At 40.1% G+C, this 25,081-nt stretch overlaps 3 protein-coding genes and 1 long non-coding RNA gene across 11 annotated transcripts in view; 1 reads left to right on the forward strand and 3 right to left on the reverse strand.

Annotated features, from left to right (window-relative positions):
- Nucleotides 1-5,949: 5,949 nt before the first annotated feature.
- Nucleotides 5,950-7,366, reverse strand: hoxa1a (homeobox A1a). Its single transcript, XM_080216134.1, has 2 exons — nt 6,742-7,366; nt 5,950-6,302 (listed from the first exon to the last, which is right to left on the reverse strand). Exons 1-2 carry the CDS (start codon nt 7,364-7,366, stop codon nt 5,950-5,952), a joined length of 978 nt encoding a protein of 325 aa, XP_080072260.1.
- Nucleotides 7,367-7,591: 225 nt separating this feature from the next.
- LOC145360755 (uncharacterized) lies at nt 7,592-16,658 on the forward strand. 2 transcript variants are annotated; one of them, XR_013889768.1, is made up of 3 exons: nt 7,592-7,790; nt 15,083-15,199; nt 16,566-16,658. It is a non-coding gene; the product is annotated as an uncharacterized LOC145360755 (long non-coding RNA). The 2 variants fall into 2 exon arrangements; XR_013889769.1 differs by lacking the exons at nt 15,083-15,199; nt 16,566-16,658 and adding an exon at nt 10,886-11,074.
- On the reverse strand, nt 11,307-14,063 carry LOC145360750 (homeobox protein Hox-A2). Its single transcript, XM_080216148.1, has 2 exons — nt 12,898-14,063; nt 11,307-12,381 (listed from the first exon to the last, which is right to left on the reverse strand). The coding sequence occupies exons 1-2, from the start codon at nt 13,247-13,249 to the stop codon at nt 11,642-11,644; spliced, it is 1,092 nt and encodes a 363-aa protein (XP_080072274.1). The 5' UTR covers nt 13,250-14,063; the 3' UTR covers nt 11,307-11,641.
- A 369-nt stretch (nt 16,659-17,027) lies between the features above and the next one.
- LOC145354396 (homeobox protein Hox-A3) overlaps nt 17,028-25,081 on the reverse strand; it is a 43,401-nt gene continuing 35,347 nt past the window's right edge. For 6 of the 7 annotated variants that reach the window (XM_080205690.1, XM_080205697.1, XM_080205663.1 and 3 more), the window contains 2 exons: nt 20,521-21,102; nt 17,028-18,677 (listed from right to left, as the gene is read on the reverse strand). In XM_080205690.1, coding sequence (XP_080061816.1) covers nt 17,905-18,677; nt 20,521-20,986 — 1,239 coding nt within the window. In that variant the 5' untranslated portion in view covers nt 20,987-21,102 and the 3' untranslated portion in view covers nt 17,028-17,904. Of the gene's footprint in view, nt 18,678-20,520; nt 21,103-24,336; nt 24,693-25,081 lie in introns of those variants that run through there. The other variant, XM_080205672.1, reaches the window with a different exon arrangement.

Raw genomic sequence — 25,081 nt, forward strand, 5'->3', positions numbered from 1 at the left:
AACAGATCGGGTCATCTGCTTTTATTCTCTAATCTTGTGAATTGGTTTAACGGCTGTGCGATTCTTGCTGAAATGATGCTAAGAATGAGCTTCTCTAAAACACCTATACAAAGCCCATAGTAAACATTCTCTTAGCATTTTCTTCTACTGTGTCCGTCTCAATATTTTCAAAATTACTTTCGAAAGCTTTAAATATAGTTTTATGTTCGTAGAAAAGTTTTGATCAAGAGATGCGTCTCCTCTACATCCTTCATTATGGTGCTGAAATGACAAATAAAGATTCAGGGCTAATTGATAACGGGACTATCGAAAGATCCCAGTTTCAGAGTAATGCCGCAAGAAGTGTTTTCCCCCACTCATCTCACAATGAGCGAAGACTTGCTTGTTTCTGTTAACATCAACGGAACGAAACATAATCTTAAATTATTTCTAATTCTGTTTTCCTTCTAAGCGTTGTGTCTTCATTTTGCGGAGAACGCTTTTGAGGATGTGATTTTATACGGCAGGGCTCTGCTGTGAACCGTGCGGTTATGTGAAGTATCGCTGAATACTGTGCATATGATTTGCTATTCTGGCTGATATCGATTTCCCCTCTCCATACTTCCTGGTATTAACTGTGAAAATTATGTTTAAATTAACGATCAATATTATTGGATTTGAAAACTGTGCATTAATGTTACAGGACAAGTGACAGACCGATATTGTGGTTGTACGTAAATATCTATAAGCAAATGTGACCATATTCACGAATATTACAGAAATGATGGAATAAATTTTACATCTTTTATCAGTAAATGAAGGAAGTTCCGAACGCACTTCAAAAATGCCATCTTCGTCAATATGAATATTCGGCAAGGCGCTGCGTACAAGTGGTTGTAGAGCTTGTTTGAACACTCCTACTTTTGATTAGCAAAGTATATGCATCGACAGGAGAGACAAAATATGAATAGATGTTGATTTGTAAATGCACTTAGGCTTTTTAGAAAATTCTGTATCTCCATACTTGATTCCTTGATTATTTTGAATGCAATGTTGATCTGGACTATTGTTTCCCCAGTGTAAAATAGTAGCTATCACTCGAGAGCAGCTATTGCATTGCTAACTTCATGGCGTGGCCTCTTAAAATGATGAATCGGCCCTTACAAACCCGAAGTACGTTTGTTTAACCTTATGGGCAAAACTATCAAAAGGTCAAAACTTGGATAGTCCTGTGAATAGACGCAGTTAATTATTTCGAAACAAATTGCTGTCTTATGGTGTAGATTAATACTGTACTTGCTGAATAGTTCATGCCTGTTGTTATTAAAGTGAATGTATGAAAACAAGAAGCGCGCATTACTTTTTTTTAAGAAAAGGTTCTGGGCAACAGCAGCGATTCCCTGACTCAATCAAACAATGTCGACCTACATTGATAAATATTGAAACAGTTTCAAACGAGGCCCACAAAAATTCCCGAATTCCTTTTATCTAATTCCTCATAATCCACGAAGAGAGTTACAATCTCTTCCTAAGCGTATAAGACTTTATCAGTCTCCTGATCCCAGGAACATGTGAGACCTCGCTTTTGGAATCAAGTGTGTGCTTGAAACTGTTTAAACGTAAACTTGAATTAATTTGTGAACTTGGAATTATTGAAAAGAGAAAAACTGATTTGTATATATTCTGTACTTTTTAAACTCTGCTTTGATAATCCAGATCTTGATAGTATTCCCTCTGTTCAATTTCAATCTATCCTGCACGTTTCCTGATGAGACGTAAATATTTTGCCCACAACTACTTGTCTTATTATTAATTGAAATGTACTCCTCCCCCATCCAAAAGACATTTCCTTAATATTATCCTCGTCGTCTTATGTGTGCAATTCATTTCAAACTTTTCTTCATCCTGTCAAACTACCTCAGCTAATATATTTGTCCGGTGGTAATGATTGCGAGTTAAAAAGCTGATTATTTTAGGTAGAGGTCGCTCACTGGTATTTGCAGCATAATTGTATTGCGTTCAAGAAACATTGGGGCTAAAGGGATCAAGGGACACGGAGGGAAGGTGGGATCAGGGTATTGAATTTGATTATTAGACATAGTCATAATGAATGACGGAGCGAGCTCGAAGGGCCGAATGGCCTACTCGTACTTCTATTTTCTATGTATATTTCTATGTATAACTGGTTCACTGTAATATATATTTTAAATCAGATCGACTCAATATGAGCTGATTTTCAGAAAGCGTCGCTCATCGAGCTGGTTTATTACCGGTTTTGAATATTGTTCGACCCTTTACATAAACTTACAAAGTAATGCATTTACTTCATGCTAACTCTCATCGCTGACATGTTGCAAGTACGGAAAATCCCGACAAATATTTCAGAATGTTAGTAACCGCGAAAATTAGACGGACACTAAACATTCGCAAACGTGAAGTCTGGGGAAATTGGTCCCAGTATGGTATGTAAACGTTTCTGATAACTTTTTTTTGGCAATCTACTCGAGTTTGATTGTAGGCTGTCGTTGAAACCTTTATGAATACTAATTAACTCAGGATTGTATTGCAATTTGCTACCTTTCAACGAAGTAAATCGTTATATTAAAACAATATCAACTGACAAAAGTCTCTTCAATGCTGCAATAGTGGCTGACCATTTCTGTCTCCGTTTTGTCATAAAACTAAACCCTGTATCGATTAGGACGTCAATGTTTATAGAGAAGATTACTCAGAACGTGACCTGTCATTAGAATGGGGCAATAAAGTATAATTAAATATTCATTTATTCAGTGATAGAATGAACTTTGACCTCAAACAAGGATAACAATTTGCTTAATACCCTACATTTTGGTGTGGATTCTGAGAGGTTTTTTTGTAATTATGCGTCGTTTGCTTTCACGATGGCTGGTGTAAGGAAAATGTCTGGAGTTTGCAACTGGCCTCCCTCACCTCGAGCAGAAACGGGGAGGATTCATTTGAAAATGACCCCAACGCTGAATTAATTTCGGCTTGAACTTTGGGTGAACTGGAAATTAAGCAAGGCTGGCCAGGCAGAGTGGAACAGTTTCTTAGCTGTGGAGTTTTCAGTCAGCCTTTCACACTGAGTAAATATTGATCAGCGTTAATCTGATTGCCCTGGAGGAAAATGCAGAGACTCTACATTGGAAAAGGTAAATCCAATAGGGTGCATCTATGAATGGAATGAACATTGCGAGCGATCACCTCATTTTAGGATGAGATATTCCAGCTAAACCGCTGATTTATTATTTTGAAAAAGCTTCGACGAAGGTAACCGCATTCATGGTAGATCAAGTCTATATATATGTGATGTGATGTAAAGTGTGTTTCCAAGGGTTAATAGAATGACAACGCGCTCGTACAGGGGAAATCAGAAAAAAATCCAAACAAAATCGAACTCATTCAACATTCGGTGTAAGATATTAGATGATTGAATCAGTTTTCCACAGGATATTACGGCAAGTTTCGATTGTCACCATGATTCTTTCTGAATATAAATTCCACCTCAACTTGAAAGCTTTGAAAGCGCAGTTAAGATCTGCTGCAATCTGACGTGTTATCAGTAAATCATAAGTGATCTCAAGGCTACCATGCACCTATCGTAGCTTCTTTTAAAAAAAACTTTCACCTTCCAAGATATATATGAACTGAGCGGTACATGAATTGATGGGGTCCGAAAAGGCAAGGAAGAAACTGTTTCCCTCTTTTTCCATCAGGTAGTACTGAATGTTTATAGTAACGAGGATTGTGATGCGCCGAGTGAGAAAGCAAATGCATTTTAGGGCGATTGAATTTTACACCTAAACACGAGCAACAGATGGCGAGGCATTATACCCTAGGTAATAGCGGAGACCTTGAAATTTAATGATATCTGAGCCAAACACATTGTAAGAGTTTGAATGGAAGCCCCTCATAACTCCAATTGAACTTTTAGAAATGAAATATTGCAGAACATCTGAAATGTTTGACTTCGAAACTTGTATATCGAGGCTGTTTAGATTCATTTCATTTTCTGGCTACTTCACACTTCAAAACTACTTCAATCGGGCCTCCGAAGGTAGTGAGAGGCGCCATATAAATGTTAGTCTTTATTTTTGCCTTTTGTCTGAAGTTGCCTTACCACTTCTTTTCATGTCTTTTAAACTTTAAAAGTGTCTTTAACATGTTGCAATTAAGAGAGTGGATGGCAAACTAAACATCCACTCCAACAGTTCGGAAAGAATTAGATGTGTGTGTAGGAAAGATATTGCTTCCTTGTTTCTGAGTTTTGACTCTGCCCAAGCGGTTTCCTTTGGTCAATAGAAAGTGATACTGGAAACGCTGAGTATCAAATAAGGCAGAAGTTGGAGGCTTCTTTGAAGTTCTTTTGCATCGGCTACCATCTTCCAGAGGCAGACAGCTCTATAGCAGACGTCTCCCTTGATATGGCCGCCGTGCCCTAAAACACCATCGACTTTTGCTATTGACACCAAACTGCATCTAATCATGTTGATTCTGAAGCAAATGTCAGTGACATTCTGGTCACGCGGTGTCAGCGTTTTGCTCACTCAAAGCGATATTAGGAGATTAGTTTAGAATGTTGATTTGATCTTTTTTTCACACTTCGCTTGATCGAGCATATTTATGTGAAATTAGTAAATGATTTGTTGTAAAATCTCAAGCAAAGCTAGCTGATGACAATGACTGTCATTGGGAGGGCGCTGTGTTTACATGTATGTAAATGAGCCATTCAAGGTGAAAAGGTCAGTGTTTAGATGTAACATTTAACATTGCTTTAAAGGCTTCTTTAAAAACCCGCAGGCCTTTGCCATAAGCAGAAAAGTTGTCCCATTTGACTTTAAGTTCAACTTGCTTGAAGCAGCCAGCATTAACCTCACTGAAACCTGATGATATTCGCTCTGTCTTCCTAACTTATCTATTAAAATTTTGAAATAAATGAATTGCGTATGATGGAAAAGGCGCCCTGACTCTGAAGGGGGATGAAGTTTGGGAGACAGTTAGTGAGTATGCCAGCTAATAGACGCGGAAGAGAAAGGGCCATACGGTTGCTTATCATAGAGAAGCGCAGCATTTTAATAGAATTTATTATTTGGACCCGTAAATTCTGTTCTGAATTTCAGCCACAGAAAATCTCAGAACTGATTCAAATCACGTGCTGATTGTATAATACATCTAGTCACACAGTAAAACTGATAAAACTCAGTAATGGGTAGGTACACACTGACAGCATTGCATCATGCAAAAAATTCATCAACAAACCACAAGGAAAACAACCGTTTGGCTATAAATTACATTAACAAGTAGCTCATGACATCAAGTCCAACAGATATCGGAGTAAACGTGACCATTTTGAGGTATTTTAACAAGGTGCCACTGCTGGTCTTAAGACAATCCACGTACTGTTAGGAGGGGGACACATATATCGTTCAAATTTAACATAGCCCAGTGCAATGAAGTGTACGGTCATTTCTGTACATACAACCTTCCGCAGCATAAGGAGAGCTCCCCTATCTACTCAGCTCACCTTACTGAAAGTACAAGAAATTTCTCACTTGCACTTTGATTCATTAATCACATTTTACTTATAAAAACTCTGCATCTATATCATATAATGGTCGCTTGACCCTGGCTTTCAGTATTATTTTGCTTTTAGAAAATACTCATAAAAAGATAAAACTCTTGACAAAATATATACAACCAGCGCAGCTTACAATATATATGCAACACATTAAATTAAAACAGGACAATAATATTATACAGTAGTTGGTTCTTAGTGTAAACACTTCGATGATAGTGCATCTCTGGTTCGCCTAGAGATTGCCAGATGTTGTTCTTTTCCAGACAAAATAAGTTTCTTTTTGGTTTGTTTCCTAGGATTTTCTATCGCATTACATCTTTCCCTTCCAACTTCAACGGGCTAGCTTTCCACTTTGGGACTGCTTTCGGAGTGTCTCATCCTGAAGTAGTAATAGTTTCTGAGGTAGATGAGGATGGAGAAGGTGTGGATGAGGTAGAGTTTGATTTGTCTGAGGTATCTTCTGTGGCTGCTTCGCTCCCAGGTGTGGCCGGGGAAACTGAGGTCAGGCCTTCCTTTTCTCGCTTCTTCTGCTTCATCCGCCGATTCTGGAACCAGATTTTGACTTGCGTTTCGTTGAGCTGAAGAGCCGCAGAGATTTCCACCCGCCTGGCCCGGGTTAAATACTTGTTGAAGTGGAACTCCTTCTCAAGCTCCGTGAGTTGTTTGGTGGTGAAATTGGTTCTCACCGTATTTGGCTGACCGGCAAAACCAAACTCTCCAGCCTTTCCTAAATCGGGGGGCACAAAAAAAAATCACAAAGCAGGTAAGTCAAGAGGATTTAAAAGATAGAATACGACAACTGCTGGACTAGTTTTACTACATTGATAATCAATCATTACCCTTTCAGTAGTTTAGAAATGTCTTGTCAGGAAAGCCTGAAAGGATTACTCTACAACTGTTACATGTCATCAGCTAGCTGATGTTTAAATTATGCTTCACATAATGCTGATAAGACAGGGAGGAAAAGGATAGATCAAAGAACAGGACAATGTAGGCGAAAGGTGCGGCCATCAAATCAGTTTGAACAACATGCAACAGATTAAGATTTTTGCGAAGCCCGAGTCTGACACGCTTTATAATCGCTTTCCTCGGCTCTCTCATTAGTATCGGTTTTCGACCTTAAGCGTTACCTGTAGGAAAGAATGTACCTGGAATAGAGAATTTACCTGTTTTTGGAGGATTCCTCTTCACTTTCATCCAGTCAAATGTTTGTGCTGGGGGAGGGGTCTCTGCAGACGGGGAGCAGCAGGCTTCCTGGTGACTACCATGGACGGGTGACAGAGGGTGACAACCCGCAGCCAGGGCTAAACTCTGCTGTTCCTGTCCGTAAGGGTGATGGGAATATTGGCCTGGCCCCACCATCCCGCCATAGCCGTGGTTATGAGGGCTGATAGCTGAGGCAATGTTTCCAGGGTAGACAGCAGGAGCACACTGAGGGTATCCTCCGTTGCCATCCGTCTCTTGATTCAGTGAGTAATGACTGTAGCCTGTGTTAAAGCTCTGGGCTGGGTATCCTGCCCCACAGTTGGGGTGGGCACTGTAGGAGATGCCCAGGTTGTTGTGATGTGTGTAGCTAGTCTGGTGATGGTGATGAGAAGGAGGAGGAGCGCCTATTTGGACGCTTCTGCTCACGAGATAGCGGTCATCAGCGCTGCAGTTATTATTGTTAACGGCACAAGACTGATAAGTTGTAATTCCTGGATCTACATGGTAACTTCTGGAGGAGCAGGTCCCAGTTTCTCCGTTAATGATGGAATAGTCTAGAAAGGAGTTCATCCTTGCATTGTCCATTTGTCACTGGAGTAACCAGCATATAAAGTGACAGTCCACCAACCTGGATGGACCGTGCCAACTTGCCCACTTCCTCAATGGGGATGAAACAAAATGATATCAATATACAGTGAAGTGTCGCCACGTGATCCGATCCGTCCAATCGCCGCCTTCCCTGCGAAGTTTGCATGCTTTTGCTGGTGATCGATGAGTGTTTTAGTGGCATTTAAATTACAAACGCTCTTCCATCAAGGTTACGCGCATTATTCGCCCACAAATGCATTACACTTCAAAGCATGCCCGGCAGAATGCCGCAGGAATGTATTCAAGGTGCACGTACTCTTCCTTTCGGATCTGCAAATGCCAGGAGAGTTACCGCGAACCGCGCGTCCACAATGGGGGAGAATTTATCCCGTCTCCTCCTGCACAGCAGCCGCTCTGTCAGGTAAGAACAGCCGCTGGATTAAATACCTAACAGCCGGAACATTAGAGAAGAGTTATAGGTATGGCATTACTCCACCGTGAAAAGGGAATGCATGTTCCTGTGTAATGTCTGCGGTAGTATTGTGTGTGAGCTGCATGTTCCTCCCCCCACCCTCTCCCCCGCCAGCAGAGCTGGGTAATACTTATTTGTCGGGGATAAAGCTATGCAATAGGGAATTGTTGTGTGTCAGACCACTTTGTGCACTTTCTTTAAAGACAGGTAACTGTAGCATAGCTCAGATTTTCTTAAGGCAGAAGATACCCTGTGCATGTCCTGAACTGATTATACCCCAACCAGTGCAACATCGCTCTCAAGGCGACCCTCAGAACAAAAGGGCGAGATGATTGATTAGGCGAAGAGGTTTCTGATGTGAAGATTTGTATTTAAGCAGTATGTGATATGGTGTACGCTTGTAAAAGGAGGCGCCATGCCTTCACTGTGCAATAATGTCACAAGGAAGCATGCAACAGCCTATCAAGGCCTGGCCTTTGCCTGTCCTCAGCTTCCTCGCTATTGGCATGGAAATGAGCAGCCCCTTCAATCGAACACAGGCTGGCGGGAGCATCCCCTCACTATAGGGCTACAGGCAGCCAAAGAGTCTTCTATATTATATTGGCTGCCTGCCTATTTATTCTGCTTGCAGCGGGAATCAGAGGGGTTTTTTCCACACAGATATGAATAATAACTCCCCTTGGCTGAGACATAATGTAACCAAACGTGGTCGATTGGAAAACGCTGCCGCCCATCTGTCAGCTTCCTGTAGAGTCCTCTTAGAGCAGTTCAGGGTTGGTGGTGATTTCAGATCAATCTTTTGCACATTACAGAGTGACGTGGATCAGGGTTGGATACAGTAATTTACTCGGATTAGTTAATTATGACAAACTGTGGATTCTATCCCTACTGTAAGAGAAAGCATTGTAGAATGGCGGCCACGCGTGGAACACTGGGTTTATTTCGGTGTACCTTCAGCCTTTGTGAGATTTGACAATTTACAATGAAAGCAACTGCTCGCTTACTGTAGTAATCGTGAAATTCGCAAAAAAAAACAATTTGCCGCAAAGAGCATGTCACAAATATTTTCCAATGTATGTTCCACACCGATAAGTGTTAAAATATAAAAATTACACTCTTTGAGCAATGGATTTAAGTTCGGGAAAGCTCCAGTTTTAATTCCAAGTGATTGCCCTTAAACAGACAAAACGAGCATAGAAATGAATTGCAATTCACTAATAAATAAAAAAGGAAAGATTTTTGAGCATTATATTTTTTAAAAATCTCTCCTTTCTATTCACAACGGCATTTTTAGCGATATGCCATGGAGATTGGTTCTTCGACATATATTAGGCGGCAATTAGAAATGATCCTTTCCTGTTGTCGCCCCTGTTCCCATATGCTGGTGAGTTAGAACAAATGAGCAGCTTTACTGTAACAATCAGTTCCGCCATCTTTCTTCACTGGCTCGGGAGCGGAAACTGGCTGCTGAAGAAATGTGCATTCAATGGCTTTCAACAATAACAAAATGCCTTTCATAGTTTTCAGTTATCAGCCTGCAAAAATACTTCTCCCCCTTCCTCCCGCCGAAGCAAGGTTTTTTTTAATTGATGCGGCTGACCCGAATATTCCGTGAGATGTCCGTACCCCCCGCCCCCACCCCACCCTCGTACCCCGTAAACCAAGGGCTGCCTTTCAGCATTTGAGGGCAATCGCCATGAGTCATCGAGTGCGGCCTCAAAGCTTGTATCTCTGAGGCACCGGGCCCGCTTCTCTCATTGTGCTTTGGGGCTAAGGACACCTCTCTAGTAAGCAACCCATTATGTCGTGTAAAGGCTTGTTTAATAGCGACAAGTTATCGACAATGTGTCACTATCTGCCCGTGCCGTTTGTTTTTAATAAGGAAATATCGCCTTCTCCACACACAGAATACAGTAGCAGCCTGATAAAGAAAGCGATACTGGCCTTCGCACAAAACCAGTAACACAGTGTGCAATAAAAGTCCTTTTCATTATTTCCCTGCTTAATGATGAAACAATTGCAACTCCAGGCCAGCAGTCACATCGTTGTAAATCCTTGCACCGTGAGTCTAGATGTGGAGTGAGTGCCAGCAGCAAGCAGTAGAAAGCGCCCTGCTCTTTATAAGTAACAGTGAAAATGAATTACGACCCAACGCCTACAAGTTAGAAACTGACAGGGGTTCCCCAATCCAGGCAAATACGTAAGATGTTTTTTTTTGTTATGTACTGCTGCGATTGATCCATTTGATGACATTCTCATTCATAAAAGGGCTTTGATTTATGAGTTTGGGAAGAATTACCTCCAGAGCCGTTCCTGTCACTGCTTACGCAAAAGCCCAACGTGCTTTCGAAAGGCAACACAAACACAGTGCACCGCGGCTAATATTGAAAGTTTCTGTCGAATGGAGATACAACAAGTACTTCGGGGAGGGGACAGAGAGCATGTTACAGGAGGATTAAAACAACAAAAAAGGAACCGCGTCCTGAAGCCCTGGTGCACAATAAGGGTGCATTCCTACAGCTGCTATTTCATTTACACAAATGCAAATGCAAAAATAAACATAATATGCCTTGCCTTTTACAGAATGTGGGCCCAGATTTGAGATAATTTTTTTTGAAGATTTTTTATTTCAAAAAAGATTGCAACACATTAAACATTTGTTCTGAATGGATTTTTAAAAGCGCTGCTCCCGGCGCTCCCTCAGAACTTACTTTCTGCTTTTTAAAAAAAGTTGTTGGGTTTACTTGAATCAAATCGGCTTTCGATAGAAAATATCTACCGCACAATTTGTTAGTAAAATAATAAACTACTTGACAATGCCAAAGTTCCTGAGGACCAGTTGATTTTATTTAGGGCCGGTTTTAATGATGCTTGGTGCAGTAAAATGTATGGAAATCTACACTGCTGATGATGACTGGCAGGAGAGTTGAGCAATAGAAGAATCGGTGTTAAAGATTAGATACTGGCATCAGTAGATAGAGGTTTGTTTGATAACGAACACAAATGGACGCGAACACTCCTAAACTTTTCCCCTTCTTTCCTAGATTTTCTGAGAGTTGGCAGATTCATCCATGGGGTGTGAACTTAAGAAGATTTTTCGACGGAATATTATTCATTCCTATGTATAGCTTTTTTTTGCCATCGTTCAGTTTGTTCTATGGAATTGTTAACATTAAAATGTAGCGCCATATATTTTGTGCAATTTAATTTAATAAAGTCGATATTAATACATTTCCCGGCTCTCTGTCACAAGCAGTTTTGGTCAAAGTTGGAAAGCCCAGTTTTATTGTTGTTGCTGTGCAGTCATACAATAAAGATCCCGGATTGTTTTATTCTTCTTCGTCATCTTCAATAAATACTGTTATGAAAGAAGGTAAAGAACGAGACTGACCAGGATGCTCAATTTTATTAATGCATTTATGTCAAAAAATGAAAGGTATTTATTAAGTGAAAATAGTCCTGAGAGAGAAAATGCTTCAGGATGCCTACCTGTAGCGTATAATATTTTGCTCTATCAAATTATTCATGACAATGTACCTTAAAGTAATACAAAAGTAAAAGTAGCGATCGGATGATTTCTATGCAATCATTTTCATGAAGGGCCCACATTCGCTGGATGAGGGGTCATGAAACACGAGGCATTAGTCCAAAGACAATAACTAACTTTTGCAATATAGATGGCCCTCGAACACATTCAAGTTAATCAAATTAAAACAAAAAATACTGACCATTTTGAAATGAACTGAAGGAAAGAAAACGAATTTAAATGAAGGCATATTCTGCTCACACCGACTTTTCAGTTAGTAGTTCAAATGCTGCAAATCGATTGTGGTTAAAGTATCCGTAAAAAAGTCAAAACTATCAGCAGAAAGATCCACAGGGCTGTCGAGGGATCCTGGCAAACTGGGCGATACTCCATCTGAAAGCTGCAGGCAGGATTCTGTGGAAAATACGTTAAAATCCTGTAAAGAAGGGACATCAAGGGCCTCTGGACTGTTATTGTTCAAGCCAGCTGCACAGTTCTGGGCCATTGTTGACAGGCAGTTTTGAACAGTGGGTGACTGCTGATGAAAATGTTTTAGATTTTTCTCATTGCTGGGCAAAGGCGAAACTGGGAAACTTTGGGATTCTCCATTGTGTAAATTCTGCGCCTGCTGTTGAGTCAGTGCATTGGCTTGATAACTATAGCCTTCTCTGTCCAAGAGAGCGCCTGTAACATTATTGATGCCTTGCTCAAAGAGTGACTTCTCTTCATCATCCTCTGGCTGCCCACTATCCTCCAAATTCTTGAGTTTGCCATCGCCGTTTTGGTTTTCTTTGCACTGAGTCTGTCTTTTGTGCTTCATTCGTCTGTTTTGAAACCATACTTTCACTTGTCTTTCAGTCAAATCAAGCAAAGCTGCAATCTCCACCCGTCTGGGTCGACACAGATACTTGTTGAAGTGAAATTCTTTCTCCAGCTCCAAAAGCTGAGTGTTTGTATAAGCTGTCCTTAACCTCCGCGATCCCCCACCTGTATTATCCGGAATTTCGTGAGTTTCTACAAATGAATAGAAGTGAGAAGCAACAATAAAAGAGTTTGCAGTCACTTGAACCAAAATTTTATAAAATATAGACCATCCACTGCAACAAAATGGCCGCCTGAATGCAGTAAACCTATTGTTTCAATGTCTGCGGCTCTGGCGTCTGCCACTTGCTAAAATATTAAAGATATTGTGGCATACACGTGCACCAAAGCCCAGGCTTGCAGTAAAGTTTACAGCAGCCTTTCCACATTTGGTGAGCTCTGCATCAGCTGCATTACCATGAAAGTGCACTCATCTATCACTCTTCATTACTGTCAAATATCAAAACTCTAGGATGGGGAGAACACAGAAGGTCATTTTCTGACTAGCCCGGCAAATAAATCATCCTCCATTAAATAAGTTGGCAAAAGTGCTGAAATCTCTTAATTATTAACTAGCCCCCCAAAATAAAACTGACTAAACAATTCATGCAAAGAAGCGGGAGACTAAGTTAAGACAATAATTTAGAAGCGAAACGTCTTTGAGCTGACCTTTCTGGGAAAGACAGGATGCCGCGGGTCCAGAAGAAGCAGGCAGGTGATTCTTCTTGGAGTTTTTTTTCTCTTTCATCCAGGGGTACTCCGGAGGTAGAGTCGCGGCTGGTAAAGGGCTTGTGCCATTTGGGCTCTGTTTTGGGCGGCTTTGGCGAGGATGACTGCTGGGATTCAGGCTGGGGATGGTTTGCTCAAAAGGAGGAGGAATCACTGTCGAGTGTGAAAGCGTCGAGTTCTTGATTGATGAACTTTGAAATGTATCACCGACAGGGGGAAAAGATGTCAGGCACTCAGCAAGCGACGGCTGACTATTGATAAAACCAATTTCTCGTTCAAATTCGTAATTCATTGCCGTCTCCACAGAACGTAGGGGAGAAAGTTAGGTGTTAGTTATTTTTTGGCCGGTAAAAAAAAATAAATATCGCAGCTGGTTTTTTTTTCTAATTCACTGATTACAGCCGTATGGGGACCGTGCTACTATTAAACTATTGAATTCATGGAGACAAGGTTGAAATTGGACCGAATTCGCTGTCACATGATTGCGTCTGCCCAATGACAATTTGGGGTTTAATCAAAAGAAGGCACTGTCTATGTGATTGATCCAAAAAGTCGGAGAGAAACGCCTCATTCAAGGCCAGCAGTGTTTTGATTTCCACTTTTTGATCCATCTTCCCATAATAAATGTGAAAAAGATTTTTTTTTATTTTGAAGCTCCTGGAAATCAGTTCATTCGGCCTTTGCCTCTTTCTTTCTCTCTCCCTCTCTTGTCTCCTGCACACTTGCTGGCTCCTCTTTCTCTGTGTGTTACCGACTGTCACGAAGACGACTTGCACCTCACAAATCATCTTGCACCTAAATCTGACGCCTAGAGTCATTAACAAAGTAATCCATTAATCTTCAAAGTTTTGACACTGGACCCCAGAACCCAGCCACATAAGAAGTTACACAGACGAAGCTGCAGCCATTTGCTTCATGTTTTCGTTGGGAGTTCGGTCCCCCTATTATTATATTTGTACAGTACCGGATATTCTCTGATTATTGTGCTGTATGAAGGCAATAATTCAAGCAGGAGGTCGAATATGGCGGTGATTCTGGATACTGCATTATATTATTTTTATAGCCGTCTGTTTATAACCAACGAAAAACGTAAAAAGGCGTATGGCTGAAGGTATTGTATTCTCTTGTGTTTTGTAAAATTTGCAACATCTAAAGATTAACTGCGGGCGATAATAGATTACTGTGTTTAAAACACACATGTACACGCACGCACAAACACACATAAACATGTAAATAGATACACATTGCCTATACAGTCAATAGAAAACGAAATAGTTTTAACAAAACGAAGATTTGCGTGGCTTGTTTGAAGAAACGAGCTGTGCGTTTGCTTTTAAAAACGTGATGTTCGAATTCATTTTGAGAAAAAAAGTACTTCTTTCTAAATGGTGGAGGAGGTGAGACAGGAGGGGTATTGGTTAAAACAAACTTACGATGCACTTAGATTCGTTATGGCTCCGCAGTATTTACTAAATATATTCGCACTTAGGAAGAAATCCTTCAGCATCAAGGAATTGTATAGTGCTGGGATTGTGTTGATCTGGGTTAGGTGGAAATAGTAGTGGTTTTCCAGGCCTCCCTTTTGCTTATACCGCAAACAAAGCTGTAAGGAAGTATGTGTCCTATCAATCTTGTTCGGCAATAGATCTGACAGCTTCTGGCCCCCAAGAACACATTTAAAGCTTCTCTCTGCAATGTCGAATGCCAGCAGCAAGAGTTTGAGAATTCTGCTTGGTACTTGTAATAGTTACCAAAAATATTTTATTTTCACCATAGCATCTTCAACTCTACTGAGTTAGAACCCAGGGTAAGTTCATAGAAAATATTATACGAAGGTCTAATCATTTACTAGCTTTCCCTCTGTTAGGTTTGAACTGTAGGCTTTCACGCTAAGCTTCAAGTGGGACGACCTTTTGAAATTAAATGGAGCTTTTGTATGTGAAATGTGTGTAGGTGTTTGGCGTTCTGCAGATTTTCGCAGCTTTTCTGTTGCATGGGCATGTGGGCGAAGGCAAACAGCATTGGATTCAATTTGTTGACATCACAAAACGGAATGAAATAGGAATTAATGCATTTTAAGCTTAAACGATGTTGATTTTATTCTTTTGCTGCTTGGAATATTTAGGAAAAAGACACCATCCGGCTGAGAACGTTTCAATTCTGCAACCTGTACGGCTTGAAGAGAACATGTTCTGGGGTGTAAAATATGCATCAGAAAGCGTAATTAGGTTCCTACAATTTTGTGAGTAAACCGTTTTTGTGTTCTGAGAGAAATTCCGTGGATTTATGTTGTTTTTGAAGACAAAGATTTAAAGCTGATTCGAAATTGGAAATGTTATTTCGATATACCAGTTATGGAAAGCAATAAATATTGAGTAAATAAGGCATTTCTGAGAGATTTTTCGTTGCAAGTTAATCTTTGGAAATGTGGTAAACTTGTCAAATAACTTTGGAATATTTCATTGGGGAACCTTTCGAAATGCTGCGAAACCAGACTTTTTAAAGCGTTCTCTCGTTAAAGGCGATTCGTTTGCGTGCACTGTAGAGAAAGAAAGTTGGCTTTCTTTCACAAAATAATTTCGTTCAATCTGCATTTGTGAAACTTGTGCTTTATAGTAGTTGATTAGTGTAATGTAGCTCAGGTTCTGCTTAGGTAGCATCATTCAGTTCGTCAATATGCACTTTAATTGTATCACTTTGAAAACATTGCTAGCTGCATAAAGAAAGTCTCCTATGTATTTTGGATAGGAAGATAAATTAGACAGTGTGTCCTTTGGGAAGCTTTGACAGCGAGTATGCCGGCAACATGGCGTCTCCTTCCTCGGCTCTCAGGCTCTGCCACATGGAATTTAATTTAATTTTTTTTAAATTGAGCATTAAGTGTAAGTTTTCTTCTTCCTGTTGTTGCACAATTTAAGAAGCCTGTGCATACCACTCGCAATGCAGAAATGGATTCTCCGACTGTATATGTTTGATTTTTAACTGATACTTTAATTACAGCCCATGCCAACTAGTCGCAAAATATTATTTCTGAAATCAATAATCCAGATAATAACTAAGCAGCGATCTTACGAATAAAATGATACACCATCACAATAAGTTCACTTTTGAGTTTTATTCGTTGCTGCGGGAAGCACAGTAACTTCATGTTGAAAAAGGATTTGAATTAAAAGGAATGTTTACAAATGCTGAAATGGTGATTTTTTTTATATTGCATCTTATACTCCGAACAAAACTGATAATTTGAGATAACAAATGTTCGGAGAGGGCGGGGTGTTTATTTTATATGAAGTGACTGTGACATTTAAAATAAATAAGGGACATACTGATAATTTAAAAATAAGGTTATTTCCTACCTTATTTGTGCTTAAAAGTTAAGCAGTAAGTATTTAGAAAAACACACCGGGATCCGAACAGACTTATGTTTTAGAAAATTTAGCCGCAATTATCATTTTTTTAAAGAATTTCTGGTATAACTGGAATTTGTATGTTCAATAGCTAGAATTTTAGAAATATTTTCCGGTTGCATTTATTAATCTAATATTAACTTAAGACTAATAACATCAAGCACTTCTAAGTCCTCACGCTTTCTCTTCTCTCTCTCCCAGCATGTACACCTTTTTTGGAAAACGGACCGGGAAACGGCGGCAAAGAGTAATGTTTCTTGACTGGAGTAATATTATTTATCCAATGCAATATCTGTATCTTTTGTGTGTGATTTATATGCATCTTGATCAAACAAAGCATTATTAATCATTAAAAACTGAAGCTAGTAATGCCTTCTTGTAAATCCTTTCATTTCTTGCGTGGGGGAGAATCTGAGTCCTTTTCTTCTCGGCCTCAACAAATGCAGCATTGGAGACAGATGCAAGCCACATGATAATGGATGATGTTACAGTGTGGGGGTTGAAGCACTTGGTTGTAGCCACACAGCACAAAGGAAATCTGACTACTGGGCTGAGTGCTTTACTGTGCATTATTGAGCGTGTTACATTTTTGCAAATAATTTGGAAGAAACACTATATATGTGATTAATCGAAATTAACATTACAAGCAACACAGTATTGCTGACAAAAAAAATTTATTCGTCTGAACTAGCTGTCCAACGGATATCTCATTTGCAGCATGGAATGCATATCTAAAACAAAACTGTGGCAATTTTGTGTTCCATTTTAAGAATACTACAGTTACAGACTAAGTCTCTTTCTTGGCGTTATTCCCACAATTGACCAAATTGCGTTTTTCATGAATACATTACTAACAGAAAACTACTTTTCTGTGTATTTTACAGGAATTAAAAAAAAACATATATTTACCATGACTTATAACACAAGGCTGAACAGAACCAAGTAAATAGTCAATGTACAGTTCTCTTTATAAATATGCAACGATGGGGATAAATAATATTTAAAACACTTAGAATATTCTCCTTTGCAAGAGGAAATAAATAAATTTTGAATGTTCACCAGCATACACACATACTGAAAGATGGACAAGAACTCTTATTTGCCCAGGGGGACCCTGTACAAGCGCTTTAATCTTGTTTAACCATTCAATGTAAAGAAGTGCAATATAAACCATTTTACTGTTCCTCGCAAGGAAAAATAAAGCACGAACAAATTCACGTTTAAGTATTTTTGTTTAGAAAATTTGTTCATATACCCTGTTCCATAGAGTAGAAGATTATATATGCAAAGTTCTGTAAGCCTTAGTACTTCACTTCTACTATTGAATGTTAAGGCTGGAGTCCATGAAAAGAACAATCACTAACCAGAGACAGAGCAATGCAAGCAATGATTGGTTGTCAATAGGTACATTACATGTAAACTATAAGGGTTGGTAATAAATCAAAAAGGCAAGGGAGGAGGGGACAGAGGGAGTGTAATCATAGATAACATGACGTAAAAGCATGAGAAAGTGATAGTCCACCAGGAGCTAACTGGCCCATTACAGATGGGTCAGTTTAGGTGCTTCCTGAATTCTTCCCTGAGACGGATGGTGCGAAGAAAGGTCTGTGTATGTGGGATGTGGGTCGCAAGGTCCATGGTGATGGTTGCTTGTCATTGGCCCTGCGCTGTTGTAGTCCATGTTTCCAGAGGGAGGATGACCGAGGTGGGTTAGGCTGAAAAGGGAAGGCCCAGAGCTCGGCATGGATTCCACAAAGTTTCCTCCAACATAGACTGGGCTACCCTGTAAATGAGGAGTCCCGTAGCCTCCATTTCCTTGAAGAGGGTGCGTGTCATACTCCGGCGTCACAGCTGCCGTCCCAGCATACCTCTTCTGTGGAGGTGGGCAACTGTTGAGGGGCCCGGGGTAAGACGTAGGGATAGCATAGGCGTTTTGATGAGGTTTGCTGAAGGACGTGGGCGAGTGGGGGTCATATGGAGCACTGGTTGTCAAGGAATGCATCGAGTTTACATATCCTCCTGTAGCTGATGGTGGAATGGGGCTTCTGCAGGGCGACTGTCCGCCAGAGGAAGTTAGCATGCCTTTCGCTTTCTGATCCTTTTTGTATTTCATTCTACGATTCTGGAACCAGATTTTAATCTGTCTTTCAGTGAGGTTTAAGAGGTTGGCCATTTCGACCCTCCGGGGCCTGCAAAGATAGCGGTTAAAGTGAAATTCCTTCTCCAGTTCCACCAGCTGAGCACTGGTGTATGCTGTGCGTGCCCTCTTGGAGGCTGGGCCCGGAGGACTTTTTTCACCAGCAGAACTTTCAACTGGAAAGAAAAGAACAATGATCACATCCGGTCATGGGGCATTATAGAAATCATGATATATTTACATCACATAAACTCTATGACATATTCTAATATATTCCCAATAAATTACATCAACATGTAACCCCATTATTAACATCTTAATGGCCCATTCACCACCTTCAGAAATCCCACAACATTTTTACTCATTCTCCAAACTATTATTTTTAGTAATAATGATGTAATCATGCATAAACCATCATTAATTCCAATCAAGGTGTTATGTTTTGAGCCAGTACTGCCAAAGCACTGCTTTAATTTGATCCAGTATTTTAAATAAGACGATGCAGGGCAATAACATTGAATTACCTAACTACACATATCTGATTATAACCCTTTGTATTATTTAGAAATGAAACCGACTTCGTGTTACCTGACACTTCACAATCCCACATTCCAAGGACTGCACTTATTTGTGTCGCAATTGTACCAAGCACGATTAGAAAAATCATTTTAAAACGATGGAGTGATAGCTAACAACGCATTTGATTAGAGGTATTTATTGCATGGTAAATACAAGTCAGGATGAATCAAATCGTAAGTCTGAAATAAACTCGGAAAATGTTGGAAACACTCAACAAGCATCTGTGGAGAGGAAAACAGAATTAACCTTTCAGGTCAATAACCTTCCATTTGAACTGAAAGAAGTGAGGAATGTAAACATTTTTAAGCAAGTGCAAGGTGAAATATGGGAAAGAGAATTTGCTTAAACCCTAGTCGTTTCTAATTTTTCCTGATTCTGGCCACCGATCTGAAAGATTAGCTGGGGTTCGCTCTCCATAGATACTGCCAGACCTGCTGGGTATTTCCAGCATTCTCGATTTCATTTCAGAATTTTAGCACCCGCAGTATTTTATTTTTGCTTCACGATCTGGAGTCACGTATCCATTTCCACTTAAGATCTACATTTTTTTATTTTATATAAAATTGAAGGTAACTACTGACGCACGTGTTCTATGTCAACACAACTGTGCTTGCCTACTTGGCAATTGTAGTCTGCAGATGCAGATCTGATAACTAAGTATCATCGAATCATTCAGACTGGTACAGGCAATCCATTTGTCTGTAAGTTTGGTTATCACTAGTTAGTAATTTGTTTACATCAATCAGAATAGCGTGTGTACATGTTTCTGTAATTGGAGATGAGCAATAGACATTGCAAGTCCAATCATATATGCATCGTCATTAAAACTTAAAATGTGATAAAGTTCAGTCCCAAACTTGGACCTTTTAATAAATATTTAATTATCCATATGTAGAATATATGCACATTACTGAATATTTAATTATTGATGTTATATGAACAACTTCTCCTTAAATCCATATATAGTTACACAATAATATCATGAATATATAACTGGTATAATTAATGCAAACGTGAATTCTAGAGGAATTGTGTCTGCGTGTTAAGTGTGGAAGAGTGATGGCGAAGGGAAAGAGCGAGAGGAGAGGCAAGGCAGAGAGAGGGGGAGGGGTGAAATGGGAAAGAGGAGGAATGGGAAAGGAATAGAAAAGCTGAAATGCATTTTCCCAACTGTTTCCCGATAATACATGCTCTCAATTGCCCAAATTACATTTAGTAAGTATTCTTGCTTCTTTTTTTGCTGAACGAATTGCCTGATCACGGTTTAGTAATAACCCATACATGATTTTTAGGCCCAGGTTCCAAAACTATTGACACTGTTGTTGTTTAGATATTATGGAGATGAGGGCTGTACAGAGTTCCATGAGTTCCATTCCCAACACTACCCGCTGTACAAACATGTCGATTGATAACCAAAAGGTAAAACAGGGCACTTTATACCTGAACTGGAACTGCTGGTTTTTTGCTTGGCGTTTTGGCGCGACTCTTTCATCCAGGGGAATATTTGTTTACTAATGGTGGTTTGTGAGGTAAGTGTAGGATTTTTGTTTGTACTGGACTGGGTCGAGTTGCTGCTGGTATTTTGGGGTGGTGAGACAGATGGTGGTGGTGGTGGAGGAGGAGGAGGTGGTGGCTGCTTCTGTTGCTGTTGCTCTGTAATAACTGGGTGGTGGCTCGGTTGGCTGGCACTGGTTCGCATGCAACTCTCATTAATATCGTTGGGTTTGTGATGGGGAACATTGCTGGCCGGTGACTGCAGAGAGCAGGCGGGCCGATGATAGTCGTTTTCCACGTGGGACGAAGGCGGGTATTGCTGCTGACTGGCATTGTAGTTAAAACCATTTGCTCCTTGGTATGTGTAACCACCGAAAATTGCAGAGCTGTCGTAGTATGTCGCCTTTTGCATCTCGTTGTTTCCCAATATTTATTTCGCAAACTGACAGGGTCTTGACACCCTTATAGAATAACATTGGCACCCTGTGTCACGTGACTCTCTTCTTCCAATGGCCTCTTCGGGTAGACCTGGGGTTACAAGAAACAAAACCATAATGGCGAAATGGTACAAATCCATCTTACTCTCAATAGCAACTGACATGAAAAGCCATAAAAAGTGTGCAGCAATATTTGGTCACACAGCTTAGCCCTGGGCAACCTGAGTATAACAACGGTTTAAAACTGATTCTCAGCGGTAAATGTTCACTATGGTTGCGCGGCGAACAATCGGTAGCTGCAGATTCCAGCTTTTTATTTTGTCTCATCGGGGAAATACAATGCTACATATGGGTTCATGTGAAAGATGGATTTCGGTAGGTTAAACTTAGGAGCAACCTTCTTCCTAGGTAGTTGAAAAGAAGAGCCACTTTATGTGCAGATAAAGACATCTTTTTTCAAGCCAATGCTTACGGGACGTGATGGCTTTACGCTTTGTATATCTGTGTAAACTGGACTCAGGGCTAAAAATGTGATTCGTTACAGATCGAATGAGATTAAATTTAAATGGTGTTAATACTGCGATGAGTATTTTTTAAGAAGCGAGACCAAAAGAAATCAACTTTAGCAGTTAAAACTTTCTGCAAAGAAACACAAAGATACATTTAAGATCAAAATTATGAATGAGTTTGTTTTAATTCCGATAATTAGCAAGTTAGTCTGGGCGCCGGGTGTAAACGCTCCTGTTTAGGTGTAATTTTAAAATATTTGCCGTTTTCCCCACTGTCTGGGTAGTGGTGTTAGCTTGTATTTGTACATTCCTTTCTTGTAATAGACACCGCTGGTACTGCAATAGACTCGCTTTCCCAGAAAAGGATCTCAGTTTAAAATACAGATTTTGCCTTTCTCTAACCGGGGATGTGGAACGAGCACTACATTAGGCGCACTGTGGCTGATATCATTACATTTAAACTAGTATTTGTTTTGGCTCCCCAGATTTAGCCACACTGGTGGGCAGAAATGTCTTGTGAGTGTGCATGTTTTTTTTGTTGGTTCCACTTTTAACAGGTCACCATTTGGTCTGGCGGAAATTTCCAAGGGTTCCTTTTACTGTTTGAATTCTACCTGCTAAAAGCATGATGGATCGGAAAGAACCAGGAACCTGAAAAACTGGCGTTCTTCTGCATGACCACGGTGTGAACTTTTCTTCCAACCAAACGATAATAGGCTCTGTCTCTGAAACTGCTCTTAATTTGATGTATGGGGGTCACTGGGCCGGGGAAGAGTTGAGAGCCCAGCCCACAAAAAGCGTCTGCATCATGAGAAACAGGCAGCAAACGTAGCACTATCCTATTAAAGGGTTCAGTTAATTATCATCATTTTTAAAAAAGTGCTATCTTTATACCTCATTTAAGAGTTGTTTTAATCTGCTCCTTCCGTGGAATAAAAATCAATTAAAAGGGCAACATAAAATCGAGATGGCATCGCATGTACACAAAGCTCACCTTAGGCCTGCAGATCTTTGATCAATGCACAAAAAAAATCCGGATATTTTGTCACGGGTGTGTACTTTCAATGGGTTAAGGTATCTATAGGTTGGTTGTCATAAAGAGATTTTTCTTTATTTAGAGTAAGAAATATGGCCTAAGCGAGCAAGCCATTGTTTGCAAGGCCTCTCTTCACTGCAGTCACACTGATACAAAGGAAAATGCACCAGTAAAGCGAACCCATCCATTTTGTGGTGCTGCCAGGAACATAATCTCAGCTCCTGGTAAGCAGGGCTCCCCTGCACATTTTAAACCTGACTATTTAAAAACAAAGATTTCCATGCGCGTTGTACATTTTTGAGGGCCAGCCAAATGTCTTCTTCGAACCTTTTACATTCCTATACCTATGTAATACATTTTTTCGCAACATCCCATTGAATATGGCCTAGCTACTGCAATTGTTTTAGAGCTATAAGCGAAAGTGGCACTTTTGTGATCAGTGAGGGAGGATATAGCCTGCAAAGTACAGATTTTGAATAATACTTTTGTCTGTTTGCGAAACTGAATGCAATAAAAATGCTTTTGAAAAATGATTGTGATGTACGGTACTAAGATTGAATCGCCTGTGCCATTGTTATTCGCGGCACTTAATGTTCCCGAAGCATTTTGTAAATTTGAAACTATTAAATAGTAAGTGGTGGATCACAGACTGCCCAGTGCTTTAAACCACAGGCCTCTGGGTAGGTCTAACAAGCTGGTTACCACCACAGGGAACAATAGCATACATGTTATTGAATTATTGGGTTTTACTGTTAAGGAGTTGTCAATAATTTACTTTGTTTCGAGATATTCTTGCTATATTATCAAAACTTGTCCTCAAACATGCAGGTATAATCTATTGGGAAGAAGTGGTGCTTTACTCTTTCTACTATGAAAAACAATGATTGGAAATCCCCACTAATCGGAGTTTACACTTCAAAATTTCCCTTTGGTTGTCAGACTTGTGTGCTGTCCGCCATTTTTCTTTCAGGAGTAACCACAAGGTAACTCACCTGTGTAAACGCTTTGCATCTGATTCTAAGCGATTGCATCTCAGTATTTTGTAAACCAACTTCATCATTGTCTAACCTTTTCTTTAAAAAATATCACCCTGGAGTACTATTCTTTCTCATTCTCTTTCTATGTTTCAATACAGAAATGATTTGTGACTGTGAATGGCAACTTGTATTAAATACACATAAGCTTTTCTACTCTCACATAAGCATATTTTTCGCTGCCTATCAGACCACACATTAAAATAAAATCTTCCTCTAGTAGAGTGAAATGCGGATCATGGCAAACAAACACTCCACCACATTAGACATTAATCTAAACCCTTTTTTAAAACTACTTATACAGCTAAGCCCAAACGGAAATGAGTGTTTATAAATAACATTGCCCCCCGCCCCTCCTCCAAACAGGTTTCCCCATTCTCTATAATACCAACAAGGAGAAACAAAGTAGAATAAAAGATTTAAAATGCAGCATGGTAACACAGATTCCACCAAGATCAATGGTGAATATTTCTGGACTCATGTCTATAATGTGCCTCAGGCGACAGTGCAGGCAGTAATAAATCCGCAAAACTTGGAAAATGTAGGGGAGAATATGAACGTTGCGGGAGAAACTGAAAATAGAAATAAAAGACTTGAATTCGAAGCCTACGGGTATCAGTCACGATGTGAAAGGAAGCTATAGCATGTGAACTCTTCTTGAACCGAGATTTAAGTCATATGGTCATAAATCACTGGGACATAAACTCCGCCATTCACGAGTGATAGCCTATTTGTGTCCAGCTTACCTTAGCCTCTGACGATAGACGCAGACCACGGCACAATATTTTCAGATTCACCGGGGAAATCGATAAGCAGGAGTTTCAAAACTTCCAAATTAAGTAGAATGAAGGCAAGCAGTTACTCTTACACGCTGAAAGTCACTCGTTGGCGACAACGGCAAATGGGGAAAGGAAAATGGTAGAGCGGCAAAGAACTGGCGAGAAGGCTCTAGCTTTTGGATGGACAGCCCTGTGATTGTGGTAGCGCGCCCTGGTCAGGGAGATAAGACCACTATCAGCTTTCCTGGCTGCTCTTATCTAATACCAAAGAAATGGGGTATGTTTCTTATGAATATTGAATGCTAAAAGCGCGGATTTTAAGATTGCTGTCTGAGAGTACTGAACAGAGAGGCTGGGTAAACTCCCCCGAAACAGAGCGTCACAAGTGAAAATTATGCAAATTAACCAACACGGAGGAGACAAGCGCCCTGCTTTGGCAATCATTAAATCTTTACAATCATAACCTGAATCGAACTCGCCCATTTCAACCAACTCACGTGTTAATAATTATATTGAGAAACAATATCAATAATCACATATGTCTTTAAACTTCCGCGTTAAGAGTGCTGCATTAACTTTTCTTAACACCTTGTTGCAAAGAAAGGCCTTTGTTTGAAGTACAGCATGAGAATAGTGCAGATGAAATATGACACAAGGGTGAAAATACAGCCGGTTTCAAACAGGTTCAATTGGTTCTAAAGCAGAGCCAATG

The sequence above is a fragment of the Carcharhinus amblyrhynchos genome, chromosome 2, assembly GCF_965287045.1.
Source record: "Carcharhinus amblyrhynchos chromosome 2, sCarAmb.v2.hapA, whole genome shotgun sequence".
Taxonomy (NCBI): domain Eukaryota; kingdom Metazoa; phylum Chordata; class Chondrichthyes; order Carcharhiniformes; family Carcharhinidae; genus Carcharhinus; species Carcharhinus amblyrhynchos.

Coding starts and splice junctions, on each gene's coding strand:
- LOC145360750 (XM_080216148.1), bottom strand. CDS start 13,249: ATGAATTACGAATTTGAACGAGAAATTGGTTTTATCAATAGTCAGCCG. Junction 12,382..12,897: donor ATCCTGTCTTTCCCAGAAAG/GTCAGCTCAAAG, acceptor ATTCATTTGTAG/AAACTCACGAAATTCCGGAT.
- hoxa1a (XM_080216134.1), bottom strand. CDS start 7,366: ATGGACAATGCAAGGATGAACTCCTTTCTAGACTATTCCATCATTAAC. Junction 6,303..6,741: donor GAGGAATCCTCCAAAAACAG/GTAAATTCTCTA, acceptor CCCCCGATTTAG/GAAAGGCTGGAGAGTTTGGT.